General features: G+C 44.4%; 1 protein-coding gene across 16 annotated transcripts in view; it reads left to right on the plus strand.

The window, feature by feature from the left end:
• TNS1 (tensin 1) overlaps positions 1-20,632 on the plus strand; it is a 286,343-nt gene extending 265,711 nt beyond the window's left edge. For all 16 annotated transcript variants that reach the window (XM_033161337.1, XM_033161327.1, XM_033161376.1 and 13 more), the window contains 11 exons: positions 2,825-3,020; positions 5,158-6,035; positions 6,639-6,725; positions 10,084-10,215; positions 11,248-11,340; positions 11,885-11,962; positions 14,566-14,637; positions 16,146-16,314; positions 16,737-16,805; positions 18,687-18,719; positions 20,183-20,632. In XM_033161337.1, coding sequence (XP_033017228.1) covers positions 2,825-3,020; positions 5,158-6,035; positions 6,639-6,725; positions 10,084-10,215; positions 11,248-11,340; positions 11,885-11,962; positions 14,566-14,637; positions 16,146-16,314; positions 16,737-16,805; positions 18,687-18,719; positions 20,183-20,327 — 1,952 coding nt within the window. In that variant the 3' untranslated portion in view covers positions 20,328-20,632. The remainder of the gene's footprint in view (positions 1-2,824; positions 3,021-5,157; positions 6,036-6,638; positions 6,726-10,083; positions 10,216-11,247; positions 11,341-11,884; positions 11,963-14,565; positions 14,638-16,145; positions 16,315-16,736; positions 16,806-18,686; positions 18,720-20,182) is intronic.
• Positions 20,633-21,141: the final 509 nt, after the last annotated feature.

A 21,141-nucleotide genomic window follows, 5' to 3' on the forward strand; every position in this document is an offset into this window, starting at 1 on the left:
ATACAGTGGTACCCCGCTAGACGAATGCCTCGCTAGACGAAAAACTCGCTAGACGAAAGCATTCGTCTAGCGGGAGGCAGCCCCGCTAGACGAAAAAGTCTATGGGGCTGCCTCGCAAGACGAAAAAATTTCGTCTTTTTTTTTTCCCCCGTTTTGCGGAGCGCGGCTCCCATTGCCGCTCCGCAAGACGAAAACCCCGCTAGACGAAAATTTTCGCGGGACGAATTATTTTCGTCTAGCGGGGTACCACTGTATATGTAGAAGAAGACAAAGACATGAGATACAACAATTTTACTGTCCTTTATCCCTGAACTTCCTGGTTTGGGGGGGAAGAGATTCCCCACAATTTAACAGAAATTCTTGGCTTTTGGGGGGAGCTTCCCATTAGCCTCTTGCAAGTTAACTTGTGGATACAGAGCCATGCCATTATTAGTTAGGGAGGAGTGCATGAAGTGTGTATCTATAACAGATGAAATCACTTTCAGTAGCATAACAGCCTATTATGTGTTTTGCAACTCTTTTGAGGCTGCAGTTCAGCCCAGTACCAAGACAGCCAAACGTCCATGGCCTCTCTTGGTTCGGTCAAGATTGTTGTTCTGGGCTTTTGCCTTGTGGAATGTTCAGTATGAAGAGGGCAGACCAGCCTTCTTTATCAGCATTCCATTCCATTCCTTCCTGCCTTGGTGGGCCCGCTTTGGACACAACAGATAGGTGTTGGCCACCGGATTTGTCTGGCCAGTTTAGAAAGCCAACTTCCACCTTCATAAAATCTGGCCCATTTTTATCTTTTTTTTCCAGATTAGAAGGGTTAAAAGTGATCTCAAAGTCCTGTTTACATACATTTTATTCCACCAATTACAAGGCTCAGAAGAAGATTGCCTAATTAATTACCTTGTATACCTTGCCCAACTGTGGAGCGGCTGCAACTTTGTTCCTAGTTTCCCCTCTCGTGTATCTTGGGGCATCTTTCATGCATTAAGGTGTTTGACAGACTGTTGGAAGGAGAGTGAGTGTTTTGACAGTAAGGGGTAGAATCAGCATTTCTATTCCCTGAGGCTACATGGATTTGAAAGTGAGTACGCAGTGATAATACGGCCTTTTAAACTGTGGGTGGGGGTATTGTTTGCTACTATCATATACATTCTGTGTTTTTATATTGTAAACCTTCCTGTGATCCTCAGATGAAGGATGATGATGATGATGATGATAATAAATAGGATCCTTTTTATTACACATTCATAATGATCTATGCTCATGATGCTATTGGGGCAGTAACACACAATCATGCTGTCAACTTGTTAAAACCCACCCTGGGATCTGCTGGTGAAAGGCAGGTAATAATACTATTTGCACCTGCAAAATTTTGGAGTGATCGCACAGTTTCATTTCCAATCAGTGCACATCCTGCAACTTGCTGCTGAAATCTCATAACATTTTATGCCACAAATGTTCTGGTTTGTTTTTGTCCCTCTTTTGTTGCACTATAGCTCCTCCAGACAGCAATAATGTGTTGACATTGGGGAAGTATTGCAGAAGAAACTAAAGTAGAATAAAGCCACCAACATACTGCAGAATGCTCCTACAATAAAACACCAATCTGGAGGGGGCCCTCTCACCAGTTTTAGCCTCACACAAGAAGAGAGGAATGATGTTACTATAGGATATGGAACTCAGTTGTTGTGTAAAGAAGCTGATGGAAGCTGTTCAGTATTAAAAAGAAAGAGCAGATTGAAGTAGATAACCATTGAAGTAGATAACCATTCACAAATGCTATATGTTGTTGTTCAGTCGTTCAGTCGTGTCCGACTCTTCGTGACCCCATGGACCAGAGCATGCCAGGCACGCCTATCTTTCACTGCCTCCCGCAGTTTGGCCAAACTCATGCTAGTCGCTTCGAGAACACTGTCCAACCATCTCATCCTCTGTCGTCCCCTTCTCCTTGTGCCCTCCATCTTTCCCAACATCAGGGTCTTTTGTAGGGAGTCTTCTCTTCTCATGAGGTGGTCAAAGTACTGGAGCCTCAACTTCAGGATCTGTCCTTCCAGTGAGCACTCAGGGCTGATTTCTTTAAGGATGGATAAGTTTGATCTTTTTGCAGTCCATGGGACTCTCAAGAGTCTCCTCCAGCACCATAATTCAAAAGCATCAGTTCTTCGGCGATCAGCCTTCTTTATGGTCCAGCTCTCACTTCCATACATTACTACTGGAAAACCATAGCTTTAACTATACGGACCTTTGTCAGCAAGGTGATGTCTATTGTGTGCAATATTGTAATGACATGGAAGATGTGCCCACAGGTCAACCACAGCAACTCTACATGCCAGTGATTTTGGAAGTTCTGCACTTTTATCAAGCCTCTATACTTAACACAAATCCTTGCAGTTCCATCTTAGCATGGTTCAGGTCATCTGTTACATTCTTCCAACAATAGCATTGTGCATAGGGGAGTTTGGCCATGTGAATCCAGCCCTTGCATTGTAAGGTCATGAAGCAGAAGGCCTCAGTGGTCCTTCCATTCTCTGGTTTTCAGGAGGGGGATGTATTACTCTGATTTTCTCTAGGGACCAAGATGGTGCTTAACTTTGATTTTAGTAATTTGGACTGCTACTGGCATGATGTATGTGTTTTATGAGCTTAGTTGCAACCTGCTTTGAGTTTATCTTACAATACAAAACAATATATATATATATATATATATATATATATATATATATATATATATATATATTCAAAATAAATTATGCTAATTGGAAATATTGGTTGTAAAAGCCCCACACCTTAAGGCACCTCAGTCATCATCTTCTCTCTTTTCGCCTCATTTCAGAGCCCCGGAGCTATGTGGAATCTGTGGCCCGTACAGCAGCAAGTGGTGGCAGCAGCAGTTCTGTTGGGAAGCCCCAGGCACCCCTGGCTCCACAGACCTATAACACTGAGACACCAGTGAGGAATGGATCTTTTCCCAACTCCTTTGTTTCACCAAGCCCTGTCGCTGCCAGCAGTCCAATGCACAGCATGGATGGGTAAGGAAAGACAGCTGTAGTTTGCCATTCTCAACAGGCTAATGATGGCAGATGCTGCTGAACTATGCAGGACTTCACTGTGACAGCTAGCAAGAGGACTGCCACCCTTTTGCTTACATATATAGACTCTTTGATGCATGATCTTGGGATGCTGCTTTCCCCAAATAGAAGACACACGGCCATTCCAGCTCATACTTTTGGTGTCAGCTGATCAGGAAAGCATTTGTGCTGCAGGGAGATTTCATGTTCAGTCATTACAGGTTCTTCTGCCCTTGTATCACTCATGAATTTGAGCAGGGATGGGCAATTTTTTTTCCCTATTGAGGGCCAGATTACCTCAAGAGTGATCTGTTGAGGGCCACATGCCGGTGGCCAGAGTTTATAATGGGCCCAGAGACAGAAATATTCTGTAATAAAGAAACTCCCCCACTTCAGTTTTCTCCATCACAAGGGGAGAGACACTTTTTGATGGTTCTTCCACTTCCTTAAGTCAAATCACTGGACAGATCATATGGTTATTCACTGTGATAATTGCTTCTTGCCACCTCAGGCAGAATAGAGCCAGGCTGGGAGGAGATAAGAGGCTATGATCTCTGTTGGCAAAATACAAGAAGCCTGACTGTATGAAGGCGCCTTTAAAAGGCCCCCAGATGGTTATCCATTAGGGAATGTGGCTCTTGGCTTGAAAAAGGTATCCCACCCCCAATGTAGATATACAGCTTTGTACACTTATGTGTGGGTGGTAAGATGTTTCTGTACGCATAGGTGAGATGTTTATCTTCACAGTCATTTGACAGACCTGGTATATAAGTGAACTTGGAAGGATTTATTGTGGATGGAATAAAGAAAGCTAAGATAAATCGAGTATGACACCAGTTTTTCTTGTGGGGTGAGTGGGCCATTTTTTTAGGAAGGTGACCACAGAAGAGGTGCCCATTGGTATATTAATCATATTTTCATAAATGTAACTTTTGAATTCTTATCACATCTGGAAAAGCCACTGTATTGAGTCAGACCATTGGTTCTTGCTGCTCATCACTGTCTGGACTGACTGTGCATAGGGGAGCTCAAAGCACAGAAGTCTTTTCCAATCCTACTTGGAGGTGCTGGGAATTGAACCAGGAACCTTCTGCATGCAAAACATGAGCTCTATTGCTGACCTGTAGTCCCTCCAAATAATTTTATTTATTTTATCAGGTTGCAGGTAAGACTTTCATGTTTTCTACTATGCTAGGTGCTCTTGTTTATGACAGTTCATGCCACAATAAACCAGCGCGCACAAAATATGTATGTTACATTACTCTCTTTACAGTCATTTTTCTTCAGAATTTTTTTCCCCGTTTACTGGATTCTCTGCAAATGTTATGCATTGAATGATCTAGCTTACAAAAGACAAGTTTGCCATGGACTGTACTAAACAGTGTCATCACTCAATGGTAGAGCAACTATTTTGCCTGCAAAAGGTCTCAGGTTCAATCCCCAGCATTTCCAGGTAGGGCTGGGAATACCTCTTGTCTGAAATCCTGGAGATCCACAGCTAGCAAATGAAATCAGTTCTGAGCTAGATGAGCCAATAGTCTGTCTTGGTATAAACAGCTTCCTCTATTTCTGTTATTAAATACAGTGCTGTTGTTTTCTTAGTAGGATTGTGGACAGAGGTTCTAAGTACTGGCTTTTTTGGGGGGGGGACAGCTTGCTGACATACACATATTAACATTTGTCCATACAGAAAGGTCACATTCTCAGCTTCCTGTGAAATATTTTCCCCTCCGGAATGTTTTGCATACATAGAATCACATAATGGATTGCAAACTGTGAACTTGCAAGATGAAGCAAAAATGACAGCCTATTAGGAAATGACCCAAGTCCACTCAAAGTTTGTTTCAAGAATGTGAACATTCTTGTCAGCAAATAAATGCAGTCATTTATCTGAGTGGACCTCAAAGTCTGAATATGGCAGCTGGTTTTTTTAAGGTCACTGTGACTTAGAGCTTCTTAAAGAGCTCATGGGGAATTAGGAGAATCAAGAATTTTGGATTACAGGTATGAACAAGGTGGGTTCTTCCTGTGCTTGAGTCTTAAGAATCCTGTTACCTCCAGCTCTATATAATGCTTTCTCTCCCATTGCTTCCCTCAGGTTCTCTATAGGTAGCTACCCATCAGAGAACAATGCCAGCATAGCCATTTCATCCCAGCCATCAGCTGAGTCCAGCTTCCAATCCGCCAACCTTTCTCAGGGGCCGTCGGCGAACAGCAGCTACCAAAACACCTCTACATCCACTCAGGGCCTTCCAGCCTATATGAGTGCCGACTTCCCTGATGGCCGAGCTAGCACTCAACAAGATAGCCACCCAAGGCCTCAACCCCAAGCCAATGCAGTTGGGGTCCATGTCATGCCTGGAAGCCCCCACTCCCTCCACAGAACGGTAGCCACCAACACTCCCCCTAGCCCAGGATTTGGGCGAAGAGCTGTCAATGCTAACATGGGAGCTGTTCCAGGAAGCCCAAGCATGAGCAGGCATGTAATGGCTCCGTACGGCAACCTCGTTGCATCGCCTGGGAGTCCAAGCCTGACTCGGCAGCAGCCCATAATGGGAGGCAGCACATCCATGGTCTCTGGAAGTCCCAACTTAGATCGGCACATCATATATGGATACTCAGCTCCAGAGGAGAAGCGCCCAACGCTCTCCCGCCAAAGCAGTGCCTCAGGTTATCAGGCTCCCTCTACCCCATCTTTTCCTGTCTCCCCGGCCTACTACCATGGAGTCAGTAGCCCACATTCATCGTCCCCTGACTCAGCAGTGTACCGGCAGGGAAGCCCCACCCCACCCCAACCACTGCTCCCTGAAAAGAGAAGGATGTCATCAGGGGATCGGTCAAACAGCCTGCCCAACTATGCCACAGTGAATGGCAAGACCTCTTCACCCATCTCCAGTGGGATGTCCAGTCCCAGCAGTGGGAGTGGCATGGCCTTCCATCATACTCTGCCTGATTTCTCCAAGTTCTCAATGCCAGGTAAAATCGCAGTTCTTGCTGCTTCTCACTTGAGTAGTGTGTATCATGGGAATTGGGGAGGGGGCATTTCTGGGTCTTTTAGTATTCCTATCTTACGCTGCTTATCAGTACTTGATAGATGAGAATCTGATCATCATCAGGGATTGTCCTAAAATGATCAGCATCCTGTGTCATGCAGGCACCACTACCCTGAAGTGCAAGGCTCTCCTCATTTTTTTGCTTGTGATACTCCATATTTGGCATCATTTGGTTGAACACAAGTATTAGTCTTCATTGAGCATGGTATCAGATATGGAAGCACCTCTTCAATTCTAACACTTCTAAGAGTTTTAACTATTGTTTAGGAGGCCATCACTTTATCACGGAATGATAGAACCCCAAAAATATAGAATTGAAACAGACCGTCAAGAGTTATGACATGAGCTTGAGAAGGTGCTTTACAGGGTGGGGTTCTCATTATTTTCCTTATCAGTAATCACAAAAGTACTATGGGGCATTACCGCAGATTAATCTGTTTGGAATAAAATTGTCTTCTCTTGATGAGACCCTATAAAATTTCCTTTCCTTGAGTTCTCCCATTTTCATTCCTTCTTTGTCTCTTAGACAGCAGCCCTGAGACCAGAGCTAACGTGAAGTTCGTCCAGGATACCTCCAAGTACTGGTATAAGCCAGAGATCTCCAGGGAGCAAGGTGGGTCTCTGCCCTAGCAGAACAGAGTAGCTCAGTAGACAACACTTGGCAATCATACGCTCAAGCATTTGAGTGACTTGGGGCTCGTCCACACTCTGCTTGTCCCATGCCTAGAAAGCACAGATCTGAGATGTTTTCTGCTTGTCCTGTGCTTTCTATGCACAGGTCTGAGAAGTTTTCCATTTGCTCTTCTGCTTTCCCCAGGAAAACTCACTCTTTTCTGCTGAATTGGAACAAATGTCAATCAGTGGAAAACCCAATTGCTGTTTGCTCCGATTCTGTGATAAAGAGCAGGTCTTCCCCGGGGAAAAGCAGCCAACTACAGGCATGGAAGAACTACAAGCTGAAGTGTGGATGAGCCATTGATTTGGTCCTTCAAAGAAATAGCAAAATCTGCAAGGACAAATCAAACACTTCCAGAACATTTTTCCTCCTCCAGGGGCCTCCATTATGATAGGACTTAAAGTACATCCTCTTGTACTCCTATTGCTAACCACAGTGATTCTGAACTAGCCATGGGTAGTTAACATAGGCCATTTTACAGCACATCTGCACCTAGTATGATAACATTCCCGTTGCCACTTGGCAAAATGATACATATGACCAGACTATCTCAAGATGAGAGAGCTTGCCACAGGAATAGTTAGGTTGCTTATATATGGAATCATTGGCATTGGTGGCAGGAGGAACTTGGATACAGATTCCAGAGTTGGTCTGTATCAAGCTCCTAGACTGTGGTGGATGGTACAGTTATGTGTGCCAATGTAACCAAGTATTCCTCTTGCCTTCAACCTGTTAGAACACACATTCTCTTTATAGATGCTTTTTAATATCTATATTTGAAAAAAAAAACCAGCTTGACTTGCCTCACTGCCCCTCAGAAACCTTTACAACTTTAGTCTAAACAGTCCTGGTCCCTTCAACCATTCCATCATAGAACTGGTATTCCAAAAACCTAGCCTTCTTTGTTTCTCTCCTCTGAACCCTAGCCAGTTTGACAGTATTAAAAATAAAGTGCAATTAAGTAGCTTAATCCTTTGAAGGATATATCCTTTCATCCGTACATCACTGCTTTGATTCACTCAGTGGCCAGTTGTGTCTGATGGCTATTTTAAGTGGTGATGGGCATTTCCAAAGCTATTGGATGTTACCTGTTGCAATATTCAGCAATGGAAAGTTTAGTTGTGCTCCTTTCCCTCCCCTAAATTAAATCTAAACAGTGGGAAACAGTAGGAGTTGACTCTGAGACTTTTATAAGACCCAAACAACTAAAATAGACTGAATAATAAAAGTGACTCTTTCTAGCCTAAAAGTGGAGTGGATCTTTCTTTCCAGCTTAACCCCTACCCTAAGGCAGGATATCCTATATCCCCACAGCAGATGCTTGACCAAATGTTTCTCACTATTCTCTAGCTAAGATCCACTCCACAACAAGGACACACTCCTTGTTTAAACAATTGTAGTAATGGCAAGCTGGATAGGAGGACAGTGAACATGTCCCAACCTGGGGCCCTGGATGAGTGCTTTTGCTTCAAAATAAGAGTGGCCAGCTTAAGCACATTTTATAAAAGTTGTGAGTAATGTAAGGTGTAGTTTGGTCCTTAGAGGCTGGACTCTGTGTGTTTCATCTGCTGTGCCACATTACAACTTCAAAATTTTCACAGATCACATTTGTGCTAGAAATCCAGCAAATGACAACTGAAGAGTGATCAGTGCAGACTGACATTGCTTAGAAGTCTCTAACTGCTGATTCTATAAGGGAGCAGCTAGATGTGATATCAAACAAATGTTTGCCACTGAAAACAGTGCCCCTCTTTCACCGAAATGTTTACATATAGTTTGATGTCATCATACTCGGTTATATCAACTGCTAGTTCTACTCAAGTAGACCCACTGAAATCAATAAACATGACTTGGGACTATTAATGCAATGGTCTACTTTGAGTAAAACTTAGCTGGATACAACTCACTGTGCATTCTCCTGCTCTCTCCCATTAGCAGCTGATGATATAGAGCATGGATGAGGGTAAACACAATTCAATGAAGCCACACCACATATTTCAGTAATCTGAGCACAGGATCGGTGGCTTTTTGGCAGCAAACCTGTACTTGCATTGCAACATTTAGGCCTAAGTGGATTTTAACCTTGGCCGCTGGCTGTGGGAAGAGAAATGCAAAGTGATCTGTAGAAAGATCCAGCAGTAATGTGAAATTGGAGCAAGACATTTCCCCACTTAGAGTGCCTTGAAATGTAGAGCCTTCTGGTGCTTGTGCTATCCCTTCAGCTTCAGAAGTGTGCGGTTTCTTGCCCAGCACAGATTAACAATTCATCCTCACCTCTGTGCAATTTCTCACGTCCTAAAATAGATGGTCCAGGCCCACTATTGACACGTGTAATAGGGGAGTCTGCAACAGACGTGACAAGTGCACACTTCAGATCCCTCTGTTGACATGTGGACATGCATGTACTACTGAGTCACAGGGACTGAAAAAAAGAGAGGCACCCACTGACAGAGAGTTAGTGACTTCACTAGTACTGTGCAGTATTGAATTTACCTTTTTAAGAAGAAAATAATAGAAGTGGTTTTTAGAATAATTCCATCCTAGGATGGCTTATGTTTACATGCAAAGATGTGCAGATAAGTATATGCTATATTGGGGTAGTCAAGGTGTTGAAGCTTAGAGATCTTGCAAACGTGTTGGTTCTGATTTTGGCCACGAGCCATGTTATAATGATGAATGAGGTGCCTCTGTCCCCAGCCAATGCTGATAAGCTACCTCTCAGATAATTGTGAGCGACCCCTTTAAAAGACTTTGTTTATGTTTCTGTCAACAGCAATTCCTCTCACCCATTCAACAGCTGAGGCACTTGGCAGCCCAGCGCTGCAGATCCATCCTTAATCCAAGAACACGTCCCCTCATTTCCTTCATGTCTCCCCTTGCAAGGGTAAAGTGACTGTTACTGAATGGAGGCTGGCCCTGTTTCAGATCAGATTCTCCGGGGCAAGGACTTTCTGGTTCCTTCTGCAGTTTTACTCTTGCCTTAATCAAATATTAGAAGGACATTTGCCTTCAAGTATACAAGTGGATTAGAAGATCCTGCATTAGGCGTGGCAAAGGTTCAGGGACTAATTCAACATGTGCTAAGCTTATTGCTGCTGTGATGGGCAAATTCCTGGTACTGTAGCTACAATGGAGAGGATACTTGGTGGGAACTGCTAGGACTAGTTGTGTGACTTGGGTCTCAGAGCCTTTTCTTGTACATTTAATGTACGTTGATTTCTTTAACATTTGTCCAGTAAGTGCCTATTACTGCTTGGATCCATTTACATACATGGGATATGTTTTTCTTTCTCAGCCATTGCACTGCTGAAAGACAAGGAACCTGGGGCTTTTATCATTCGAGACAGCCACTCCTTCCGAGGAGCGTATGGATTGGCCATGAAAGTTGCTTCTCCGCCTCCTGGTATTTTGCAACAGAGCAAGAAAGGTATACCCTTCTTTCACTTTTAGTAATTCCTCCCCACTCTTCCCCTTAGCCCTAATGGAACACATAAAATGCAGATCACCCTCAACACGACAGTATCTGTTTATCTGAAAATTGGATATATTTGGGCTGTTATACCCCTGCCAGGGGAATGCCTTGATGCCAAATTCTGTGCCAGGTATGATATTTCATACTTTCAGTGTTTGTGGCTTATGCTAATAGCAAGCCCATGTTTTCAGACTAGGCTCCAAATGTTTTGTCTTGTGAGGGAACAGAGATTGAGATTTTGTATCCTATCAAGAGCTTTTCTAAATAGGAACTGAGCTGCGGCATGGGAAACCAGGGCGTGACTGATATGATTAGTTCATTAGAAAACACATTCTTACTCCAGATTGCACACAGATATGCCATCTTTTGGCGATAACAACAAAAATTCTGTGTGAACTCAGGGCCATGAGTTTCTTCTGCCATAAATAGTGATGCTGATAACCTGCTTTCATTGCTTCATATATGACTGTTTCTAGCATGTAGTGTAAAGTAAATATGTCACTATAACTGAGAAGGTAAGGTAAAGGCAAAGGGACCCCTGACCATTAGGTCCAGTCGTTTCCGACTCTGGGGTTGCGGCGCTCATCTCGCATTACTGGCTGAGGGAGCTGGCATACAGCTTCCGGGTCATGTGGCCAGCATGACTAAGCCGCTTCTGGCAAACCAGAGCAGCGCACGGAAACGCCGTTTACCTTCATGCCAGAGTAGTACCTATTTATCTACTTGCACTTTTGACATGCTTTCAAACTACTAGGTGGGCAGGAGCTGGGACCGAGCAACGGGAGCTCACCCCATCGCGGGGATTCGAACCACCGAACTTCTGATCAGCAAGCCCTAGGCTCTGTGGTACATTGTTATAATTTCCTCTTGCTTGCCAATGAAGGGCAGCATGGTATGAGTTTATGGCCCACCATATCCTAAATCAGAGTGTTATGGCTTGAAAGAAGCTTTCAGAACTTGCACTGAAATCCTGATTTGCCCCAACAGGAGATCTCACCAATGAGCTGGTTAGGCACTTCCTGATAGAAACCTGCCCTAAAGGTGTGAAACTAAAAGGATGCCCTAATGAACCAAATTTTGGTAAGTGCTTACTTTAAAAATAAATTAGAAATACTTTGTATAAACCTTTCCTGCTCTCTGCTTTTCATAAATAGAACTGCCTGGTCCCATCCCATTCTCTTGTGTCTTATTGAAGATAAATGTTCTGCCCAATTCTGCCCTCTTGTGGAGTTTGTGGTGAAAGAACAACAATATTATATATATTTCGAGGACTTCAGGCAATAGGGAGAAATTGATATAATAGAAACCAAGATGCATAATGATAATTTTATTGATATATGTTTCTTAATTTTTTATTATATACAGTAAGCTTTTGCAAATTATATATATAGAGAGAGCATGTCTCTTAGAATCAAAAGTAATCTGAGCAACAGGTTTCAGAATTTGACCCTGGACATTCAGATATTTAGACAGCTAAGTATCCAATTCATTTGGTGTACTGTGTAGAAATCACTGATGGTAAACATAGCATCACGTCAGAATGCAGCAGCAGAAACTGAGTGCCACCAAATTGCACCATCAGATATCTTTAACTTTTGTCATATTTCCCTGTTCTCTTGCCCAGGTTGCTTGTCAGCTCTCGTGTACCAGCACTCCATCATGCCTCTGGCCTTGCCCTGCAAGCTGGTCATTCCCGATCGAGGTAAAGACATGTGAAAAGCACTTGTGGGCATCAGGAGCAGAGTACATGGAGAGAACACCACAGTTTATTCATCAGGAGTGTGTGTGTGTGTGTGTGTTCAAAAGCTCTCAAAAGAAGAGTCACTTTTTGTGTTGCTGGTTTGATACAAATTACCACATTAGAAATTCTAGAACCTTCCCCTGCAGACCCACCCACCTTATGAGTTTTAGGATTGAAATACTGTATGTCTGAAGACAGGAGCCTTGAATCAGATGGTTACAGGAGTCATAAACGCACAACTTACATGAAGGGAGCAGGAGAATCATAGCTGTCAACTTTCGGATTTGAAAATAAGGGATCACATGGCAGTGGTGGGCGGAGCCAGAAGCAAAAGTGGGCGGAGCAGCTAGAACGCAGCAACCGTGCTCTTCCATAGATCAAGCTGTTTTGGGCTGCTGCTGCTGCTGCCGCCGCCGTACCGTCTTTTGCGTGGCAACGCGGCCGGGATCGGTGCCTTGACATCGGTCAGGAGTAGCGGCCTCAGCTCAGCCGTGCGGCGCACCCTCCGGCTTCCTGCTGCTGCTGCAGTGCTGCAGCCCCTGCTCAGCTTGTGAGAGCAGAATGCAGTTGTGTCACCCCCACCCACACACCATCCCCGCACGCTTCCCCTCCCTCCGTGCAACCTGCCTCGCCAAGCGGCCATTAGAGCCGCCAGGCAAATCAAACCTTTCACTGGGCAAGCCCCCGCCATGCACCCACCCTCCCTGGTGCAGCGAGAGCCCCTGCCAGAAGGGCTGAAGACGGGATTGTTTGATCGGTTCATTCATTCTACCTTACAATCCTCGCCACAGATCAGTCCTCAAGGAGCCTGTGCTGAGGGAACCGCCAGTTTATTATTATTTTCTGTTTCTTTCCTTTTTCTTGGGGGGGGGGGGAAACACGTCCACGGCTTCAGTAAAACTCTCCTCTGTCAGAATCTAGTCAGGCAGAGGTGGGGGGAGAGAGGCAGCCAATGAAGGCTCAGCTAGGTGGGTTTTTTTGTTGTTGTTCTGCTCCCCTGGCTTGCAGCATCCAATCCTTAAAGGAAGGAGGCAGGATTTCTTCGCTGTAGCCTTTAACCCTTCATTGCCCGTGACTTGTGAGCCGGGCAGAAAAAGCAGTCAGTCCTTTGAAATAGAAATGCCGGGATTTTGAAAAAAAATCCGGGACAAAGGCAGGAAACGCATTTAAAAACGGGATTATCCCGCCGGAAACGGGACACTTGACACCTAAGAGGAGAATGCTTATATTGAATAAATAAAAGTGTTTACTTGGGGGCAGCCATGCTTTTGCTGTAAAACCCCCCTGAAAGCAATGGAATATCCTCAAGTTCAGTTGCTTCCTGTGGGACTTGCTCCCTATATCTATTCAAAAGTGTGCAATGGCAAGAACCCACTGCACAGTAGCTGCTCTCACTGTGTGTGGCTGGAAGACTCTCTGGAGCTTTGGGAAAGGGTTATTTAAAATGGGGAGGGGGCAGAGGTAGCACTGGAAACCTTGGTCTATCTAATAAAGGAATCTGCCATATTGCAGATTTTAAAGTGAACTCATGATGTGATAGAGATCAAATCGGGTGAGTCCACTTTGAAATCCAAGATTCCTTCCCCATCCCTAGGCTTACACTGAGGGAGCAGGAGAAGAGAGACTGTTCAATTTTATAAAGGATAAGGAATCATAAGGACCAGGGCCATCTCGTAATAGGGGCTGGGTGGCGCGGTGCACCAGGGCGCCAGGCCCCCCAGGGGCGCCCCCACGAGCCTGCCGGCATACCAGGCGCTCCCTCCCCAACCTGGAGTGCTGGGAAGGGCACGCAAAGCCCCGTGCTGCTCCAGCACATGCCCCTCACCCCCCGCTCGCCCACCTCCCTCCCACGCTGGCCGCCCCTCGGGGGATGAGGGGCGTGGCGCTGGAGCGGCGCGGGGCTTTGCGTGCCCTTCCCAGCACTCCAGCTGGGGCTTCGGAGGGCGGCCGGCTTGCAGCGCCACTCCCCTCATCCCCCGCTCGGCCACCCCCCCTCCCGAGGGGCGGCCAGCGCGGGAGGGACGTGGGCGGAGAGGCGGCCCACCGGGGGCGCCGAGGGATTGTCGTGCCAGGGTGTCCGATCCCTTTAAGACGGCACTGATAAGGACCTTGCATAAACATAACAATTTCTGTCACCAACATGTTTCACTGAAAGCAATTTAGGTAGCAGTGAGATTAGCGAGCAATAACACTGTATTTCTCTATCTCTGTGTGTGATTGTCCCCTGGGAGTCATGCAGAGGGACAAACTCTGTAAAAGGCACTGACTGTATGTTCATTTTTCATAAATTCAAGATAATCCTTCCTGCTTTAATTTAGTTGACTTTTAATGGCTACCTCCTGCTGGTTCTGTTTACAAAAATATGAAGATGATAGAGAATCTTTTCTGCATACATAAAAATGTATTGCTAGAATTGTTAAGGGGAAGTCAACCTGTACCGCTTGTGACACTTCAGTTGTGGGTACAGCAAGGTAACATGGATGTGTTAAATGGACTTGAGCATGTAGTCTTAGAAAGAGCTCTTGCCAATGGCCAAAAACTTCCCTTCCTTTTTTTTTTAAAAGATCCCATGGATGAAACAAAAGAGACAACCACATCGAGCAACTCAGCAACAGACTTGCTCAAACAGGGAGCAGGTGAGTAGCTCAGATAGAAAGGGGAAACATTTCAACCAGTTTGGAACCCTTTTACTGAAATGAAACCTCCCCAACCTTGTCTGGGAATAAAGCCCAGTTGAATACAGTCTCTGGAATTTACTGAGCAGCACTGCATGAAAATGCTTAAAAATATTCTTTCTACTTAACTTGGTAGTACTCAGAGCAAGCTCTGTACACCCTTTTGTTCCGTCATCATACATTTTAAGTCTTGCAGTTCCTTATACCTGGAGCAGTGCAAAATAGCCTTCTCTTCCAAGAGAGGTTTCAATGGAACTTTTACATAAGTAATTGGGCTTTAGATAGCAGTGACCTTCTGCATTTTGCTAGTTAGAGTTTCAAGGTAAAACTGATAATGTTTTTGCCTGAGCATTACAGTTACACTGGGAGCATTCATAATTGCATAATGTTTTAAGGTCTTGTAGTATGCTGTTGTAATTTCACTGTACTTTTAAAATATTTAATTTAAAAATTTAAGATTTGCTTTTGAAATTTTAGTTTAAAACAGTTTTGCTGGGTTTTTCTTACCAGCTTTAACTATCAGTCAAGTTCTTTGTACAATATCACAGAGATACTAGCAAGCATCTATGACTGGCTGTCAGTTGCCTGGGCAAAACTAAACTCAGCTTTCTCTAATTTTCCTGTTTTTGTTTTGTTGTTGTTATCATATGAAAACAAAGCAATTGTCCCTAGTGTTATTAGAAGATTGTGTTAGTGCACACATTGTTGATATTATCTGCTCATTTTGACCAGTGGAAGCCTTGCGTGGAAATTAGCCACCAGGAGAAAAGCTCTGACTAGCTTATTTCTTTCCAAGATTACAGTGGTCCCAGCAAGATAAGGAACTGGAATAAAGCTTGTGGGCAATGGAAGGGATCATGGTAGGCTTGGCTAAGCCATGGGTCTCCAGATCTTGTCAAACTTCAGTTCCCACCAGCCACAGCCAGCAATTTGCCAGTCATCAGCGAAGGTTGTAGTTGAACAATTGGTCCATGGCATTTGAAAGTGGCCAGTGGGGGAGGGGATTGCTGGAGTGTGCAGATAGAGTTGATTTGGTGCAACCCTGCACACAGCTAGGCTGCTTAAAGTGGTCTATGTGCAACTTTGCAGCTTCTGAGATAAACAGCACTTGGATATTGCATAAATTGGGGAAATTATACTGCATATTGATGTAGCTTAATCACTTCTCAACTTTTGATTGTGATTTCTGCCATTGGGAGCAACAGACTCTAGGCTCTCCAATTACTGAAATTGTAAACTTGTTTGACTTCTTGCAAGAAGTCAGTCAGATACAGATCCACATTCCCCAGCATTGTCCACAGTCATTGGGGAAAGCTCTTGTGAGCAGGCAGCAAATAGACTGCAAAGACAAGTTATCCTCATCATACAGGTAGTGCAGGCAGCAGCAGGATTGAGCCTGATTTAGCCTTTGTGTATCCTGCATTGTGCCATCCCACTGATGTGTGTGCCACTGTTTTCCCCCCCTCCAGCCTGCAATGTGCTCTTTATCAACTCGGTGGAGATGGAATCATTAACAGGGCCACAGGCCATTGCCAAAGCTATCACTGAGACGCTGGCCGCTGACACCCCACCATCTGCTACTATTGTCCACTTCAAAGTCTCAACACAAGGAATCACCTTAACAGACAACCAGAGGAAGTAAGAGCCAAATATGGTCTGGGACTCAGGGTGATCTGTGAGCTTCGAAATGAAGACTGTCTTTTCACACCCATTAGCTGGTTGCATTAGTGAGAAGTTCCCCAAGTTACTCTCTGCTTCACACATAAGGCCCTCAGCAGTGGCACTGGTATAATAACCCATTTCAAATTTCTGTTTTGTCATAATTGGCTAGTAGGCATCAAGTAAAGCTCAGGATATTTTGCATTTAATACCTCCCTGCTGGCCAGTGTTCCATTAGCCTTGTAAATGACTGATGCAGAGCTCATGTACCGGTAATAGGATGGTGCTGATTACCTTGGGGTTGTTTGGTCATTTGTATGGATGGGCCCAGCAGCATTCATCCACTGTCATTTCTTTTAACTACAGCATGTCACTTACTCATGTTCATATTTCTGTTTCAGGCTGTTCTTCAGACGACATTACCCCATCATCAGTGTCACCTTCTGTGATGTGGACCCACAGGAAAGAAAGTAAGTGGCAGGGTTTTAGTTTTATTGTGATTAGGGAGACTCAAATCAAAAAAGGATTTATAGGCAGATATATCATAGCAAAGATGGGGTGGCGGAAAATGACTTTCTGTTTTCTATCCTACCTTATTTATTTATTTAAAGACTTTTACTGTTGCTTTCACTGTAAGCTTGCAAGGTGCCTAATAATCAGCAGCTAAAACTCAACATTTGAGCAGTATTTTTTTAAAATAATAATAAATAAACAGTGAAAAGAGCAATAAACCAGAGAAGGCAGGAGTAAAATACACCATCCAATAAAGTTCAAGAGCCTGGCTCTGAAAATCTAACAGGATAGGCACCAGCTGAGTATCTCTAAAGAGAATGCTTCATAATTGGGGCACTGTCACCAAAAAAAGCCCTATCACCTCTGCATGTGACTGTACCTTGAACAGTGCCTGGTTTGCACATCTTAAGGAACTCCTAATTTATATCAGACTAAGAACCTTTTTAAGGAGCACTAACCCATAGCTAGAAGGACAGATCCTGAAGTTGAGGCTCCAGTACTTTGGCCACCTCATGAGAAGAGAAGACTCCCTAGAAAAGACCCTGATGTTGGGAAAGATGGAGGGCACAAGGAGAAGGGGACGACAGAGGATGAGATGGTTGGACAGTGTTCTCGAAACTACTAACATGAGTTTGGCCAAACTGCGAGAGGCAGTGAAGGATAGGCGTGCCTGGCGTGCTCTGGTCCATGGGGTCACGAAGAGTCGGACACGACTGAACGAATGAACAACAACAACAACAACCCATAGCTGAACAAAGTGAAATATAGGAGATGGCAGAATCCTTCATTCCCTTGCTTTGCTTCTCAGAAAATCCAAAGTTCTTGCAGACTCGATTTTCCACATAGAATTCTATAATTGTAGAGCTGGAAAGGACCATAAGGGTCATCCAGTCCAACCCCCTGCAATGCAGGAATCTTTTGAACCCATGACCCTGAGAGTAAGAGTCTCATGCTCTACTGACTGAGAGCAGAAATCTGTGTAATTAAACTTCTATTCTTCTGTGACACTGCAGCAAGGTGGGCTTCCTTAATTTCCAAAACACAGGAAATTGTCAATAGTAAGTGAGGTTTCTAGGTGCCTCACACACTTCATCATCCTTTACGACATGAGGAGCAAAGATGACAAACTGAACTTCGGTGAACCATTTGCTTTGGACAGTAAGGAAGCATCATGGGAACACAGAAAACTGCCTTATATACCGAGTCCGACTATTGGTCCAACTGGGTCAGGATTGTCTATGCTGACTGGCAACTGCTATCCAGGGCTTCAGACAGGGGACATTCCCAGCCCTACCTGGGATGCCAGGGATTGGACTTGGGATCTTTGCATGTGAAGCAGATGCTGTACCATTTAGCTACATCATATCCCTGCTGGTTTCAGGGGCTTTGATTGGCATAAATAGTTTGACATGAGATTTCACAAGACTGAAGAAGGGCCTGAAAAAAAAAATCACACTGTAGCCCATTGTTGCTTATGAAAGCTGTTCATATTGGGCTTGTATTTCAGAGACATTTTCCCAACAGCTCATCAACACTTTTGAAGATCTTAATATATTCTGGCAACAGATCGTTTCTCAGAAGAAGGGGATAAGGAAGAGGGGGTTCTCATAATAGTAAGAGGCAGATGGAGCCCATGCCCCTTTCTTGGCTGTACTTATTTGTTACTTTACACAGGGAAGAAAGGGGTCACGTGATTAGCCACCAATTCAGTCAAAGTGTTACTTTACCAGTCTTCCCTACCCCCATATCCTACTCTAATTACTCCACTCTACAGGTTACACCTTGGTATTATTCCTGCCCTGGTGAAAATTAACCAAAGGCTGTTCTTATCTCCGCAGGTGGACTAAGTCAGACAGTGGTGGTGCTGCAAAGTAAGTCTTGTTTTTCAACTTCAGGTTCAGTGTTAGACCATTACAAAGGACAGAGGCCCTTTTCATAGTGGCTAGATTCTCCAAAGCTTACAGACATGTATGAATGGTTCTTTGGCCTAATTTATCTTGGATTGAAGTGGTTCACACAACTGAGAGGAGTGATCAGATGGAGAGTTGGTCTGAACTTCCATATTGGTCCCAACTTTGAGACCTGAAACTGTGTGGACCATCTGTTTCAGGGAGTGGGGAGTGACCCTTGATTCAGACAGATTTACTCTCAATCTGTTATCAGTGCTGTCTAAGCCATGCTTAGCATTGCATGCATGGCTCTGTCAACTGGTACTGCAGAAACAACCGTGGCTTCAGTTCCTCAGTTTAATAGCTGCATATGGCAGTCTGTAACCACAAGCAGTGATGGCAGTCTATCTTACCAGTGTCCAACTCACTTAGGGACTGTTGCCTGTGTCTAGCTTATTTAAACTCTCACTGGGGAGTTCAGTACTTCATGTTGAGGTCACATTTCACATGATCCCAAAAGGGGGTGGAGGGCAGGAGACAGAACAAGAGTCTGAAAAAGACTCTTGCCATCCTAAACTCAAATGCAAAAACTTATTTTTTTCCAACCTCCCAAGTTTTCCCATTTTGTTTAGCAAAAGAAAAAGGACTGAAAAGTGCAATTAGAGTAATAATTTGTTCCAATAAACAATGGAGAAGGATTTTTGTACTACAGATGTGATACTACCTCATACATAACAAGAGATTTATTGAATATGATCCTTTTACTTCTACTAGGGGAGAAAAATCCTATTAAAAGCCAAGCTGTGTGACCAATTTGAGCTACTTCCTCTCTCTGGTCATGTTCTCCGTTCTCCTCCTGATGCTGCCTCTAGCCGAGTAGCTTGGAGCGAGCTCTGGTGGCTTATGGGCCCCACTAATTTTAGGTACTGTCTGTAGCAAGGGGTGTTTTTATTAGAATCTCCAGCTGTCTGGATTTTTCTTTCTCTAATTAGAAATGACAGGAGGAGGATCACATTTTGTTCCACTTTCATCTAGTATTTATAACTTTCCTTTTGAAAGTTGAAATTGAAAACAAACAAACAAACAAACCCAAAACATGTTGTTCTTACTTAGATAATGGAGCTACAGCAATTGAAATCCACATCCTTTCTCTAAAGGCCACACCTCCCCACCTCCAATTCCATGTGATACATTTGTTTTGTCTCAAGTTCCACTGGTAGAAGATTGAATATTTTTATAGCTTATCTGATAACACCAGTATGATGGGGCGGTGGGGTGTGTGTACTTTGGTAGCAATCTCTGCTCCACAAATAGCTGTGGTTATTCATGTCTGCCCTAGCTTACACTTCTCTCTCTCTCTCTCTCTCTCTCTCTCTCTCTCTCTCTCTCTCCCTCCCTCCCTCCCTCCCTCCCTCCTCCCATTCTTTTCTTTGTCATCTCTGCAGACTCTTTGGCTTTGTGGCCAGGAAACAAGGCAGTACAACAGACAACGTCTGCCACCTCTTTGCTGAGCTGGACCCTGACCAACCAGCTGCCGCCATTGTCAACTTTGTCTCCAGGGTCATGCTCGGCTCCTCTCAAAAGAGATGAACCGATGCCTTCCCCCTGAAGGGGGCTTCTTGCCCTTGAATTTTGAAGAAGGACTTGGAGTTGTTCCGAGAAGGAGTGCAAGGAAGTGCGTTGCGAAAGAGGGAAGTGAACCAATTTTAGGGGGCGGGGGGAGAGTTGGAGAGTGGGGGAAGGTCTGAATTGCTGGAAAGCCCAAACCAAGCAAACGTACGTACATAGCAGAAACCAAGGAACCGACATCATCGCCTTTCCCTGCCAAGTTCAAGAGGTGGAGACAATTTTGGCTTTTTGGATCAGCATGAAATCAGAGAATTCAGCCCCACAGGCCAAAGCACGGATCTTATTAACCTTTGTGGGGTAGGACTATATAGTAGTTGCTTGTTTAGAAAATAAGGCAAACTTTAAAAAAAATCATGAATACGTGAGCTGCAGGAATCACATTGAGAGACCTGCCGAACAAGCAATCATTGGTACCCATTTCTGAAAGTAATTGCTCCCAACTCTTCAACTGCTGAATGTATGGAGCGTGTGTGTGCGTGTGCGTGTGCCTGTGTGTGCGCATTTGTGTAGTGTGCACCTGTTGCAATACATATCGGTGGAAATCTGCAGTGTTAAGATCATGACTTTGCTGAATGATGTGATGGTTATTCAGAACGGTTGATCCCTGCATCCCCCCCCCTCCTCTAGGAATATTGGCCTCCATTACTCCAGCTGGAGGAGAAGCCTCATTAGCAGTAGTGCCTGATCTACTACAGAGGCAGGAAGTCCACACCTCATACATGTGCACAGTGCATGTGCACACATAATTTGTATACCAGAGTTGCAGGGAGTATTC

The sequence above is a fragment of the Lacerta agilis genome, chromosome 1 (genome assembly GCF_009819535.1).
Source record: "Lacerta agilis isolate rLacAgi1 chromosome 1, rLacAgi1.pri, whole genome shotgun sequence".
NCBI classification, from domain to species: Eukaryota; Metazoa; Chordata; class Lepidosauria; order Squamata; family Lacertidae; genus Lacerta; species Lacerta agilis.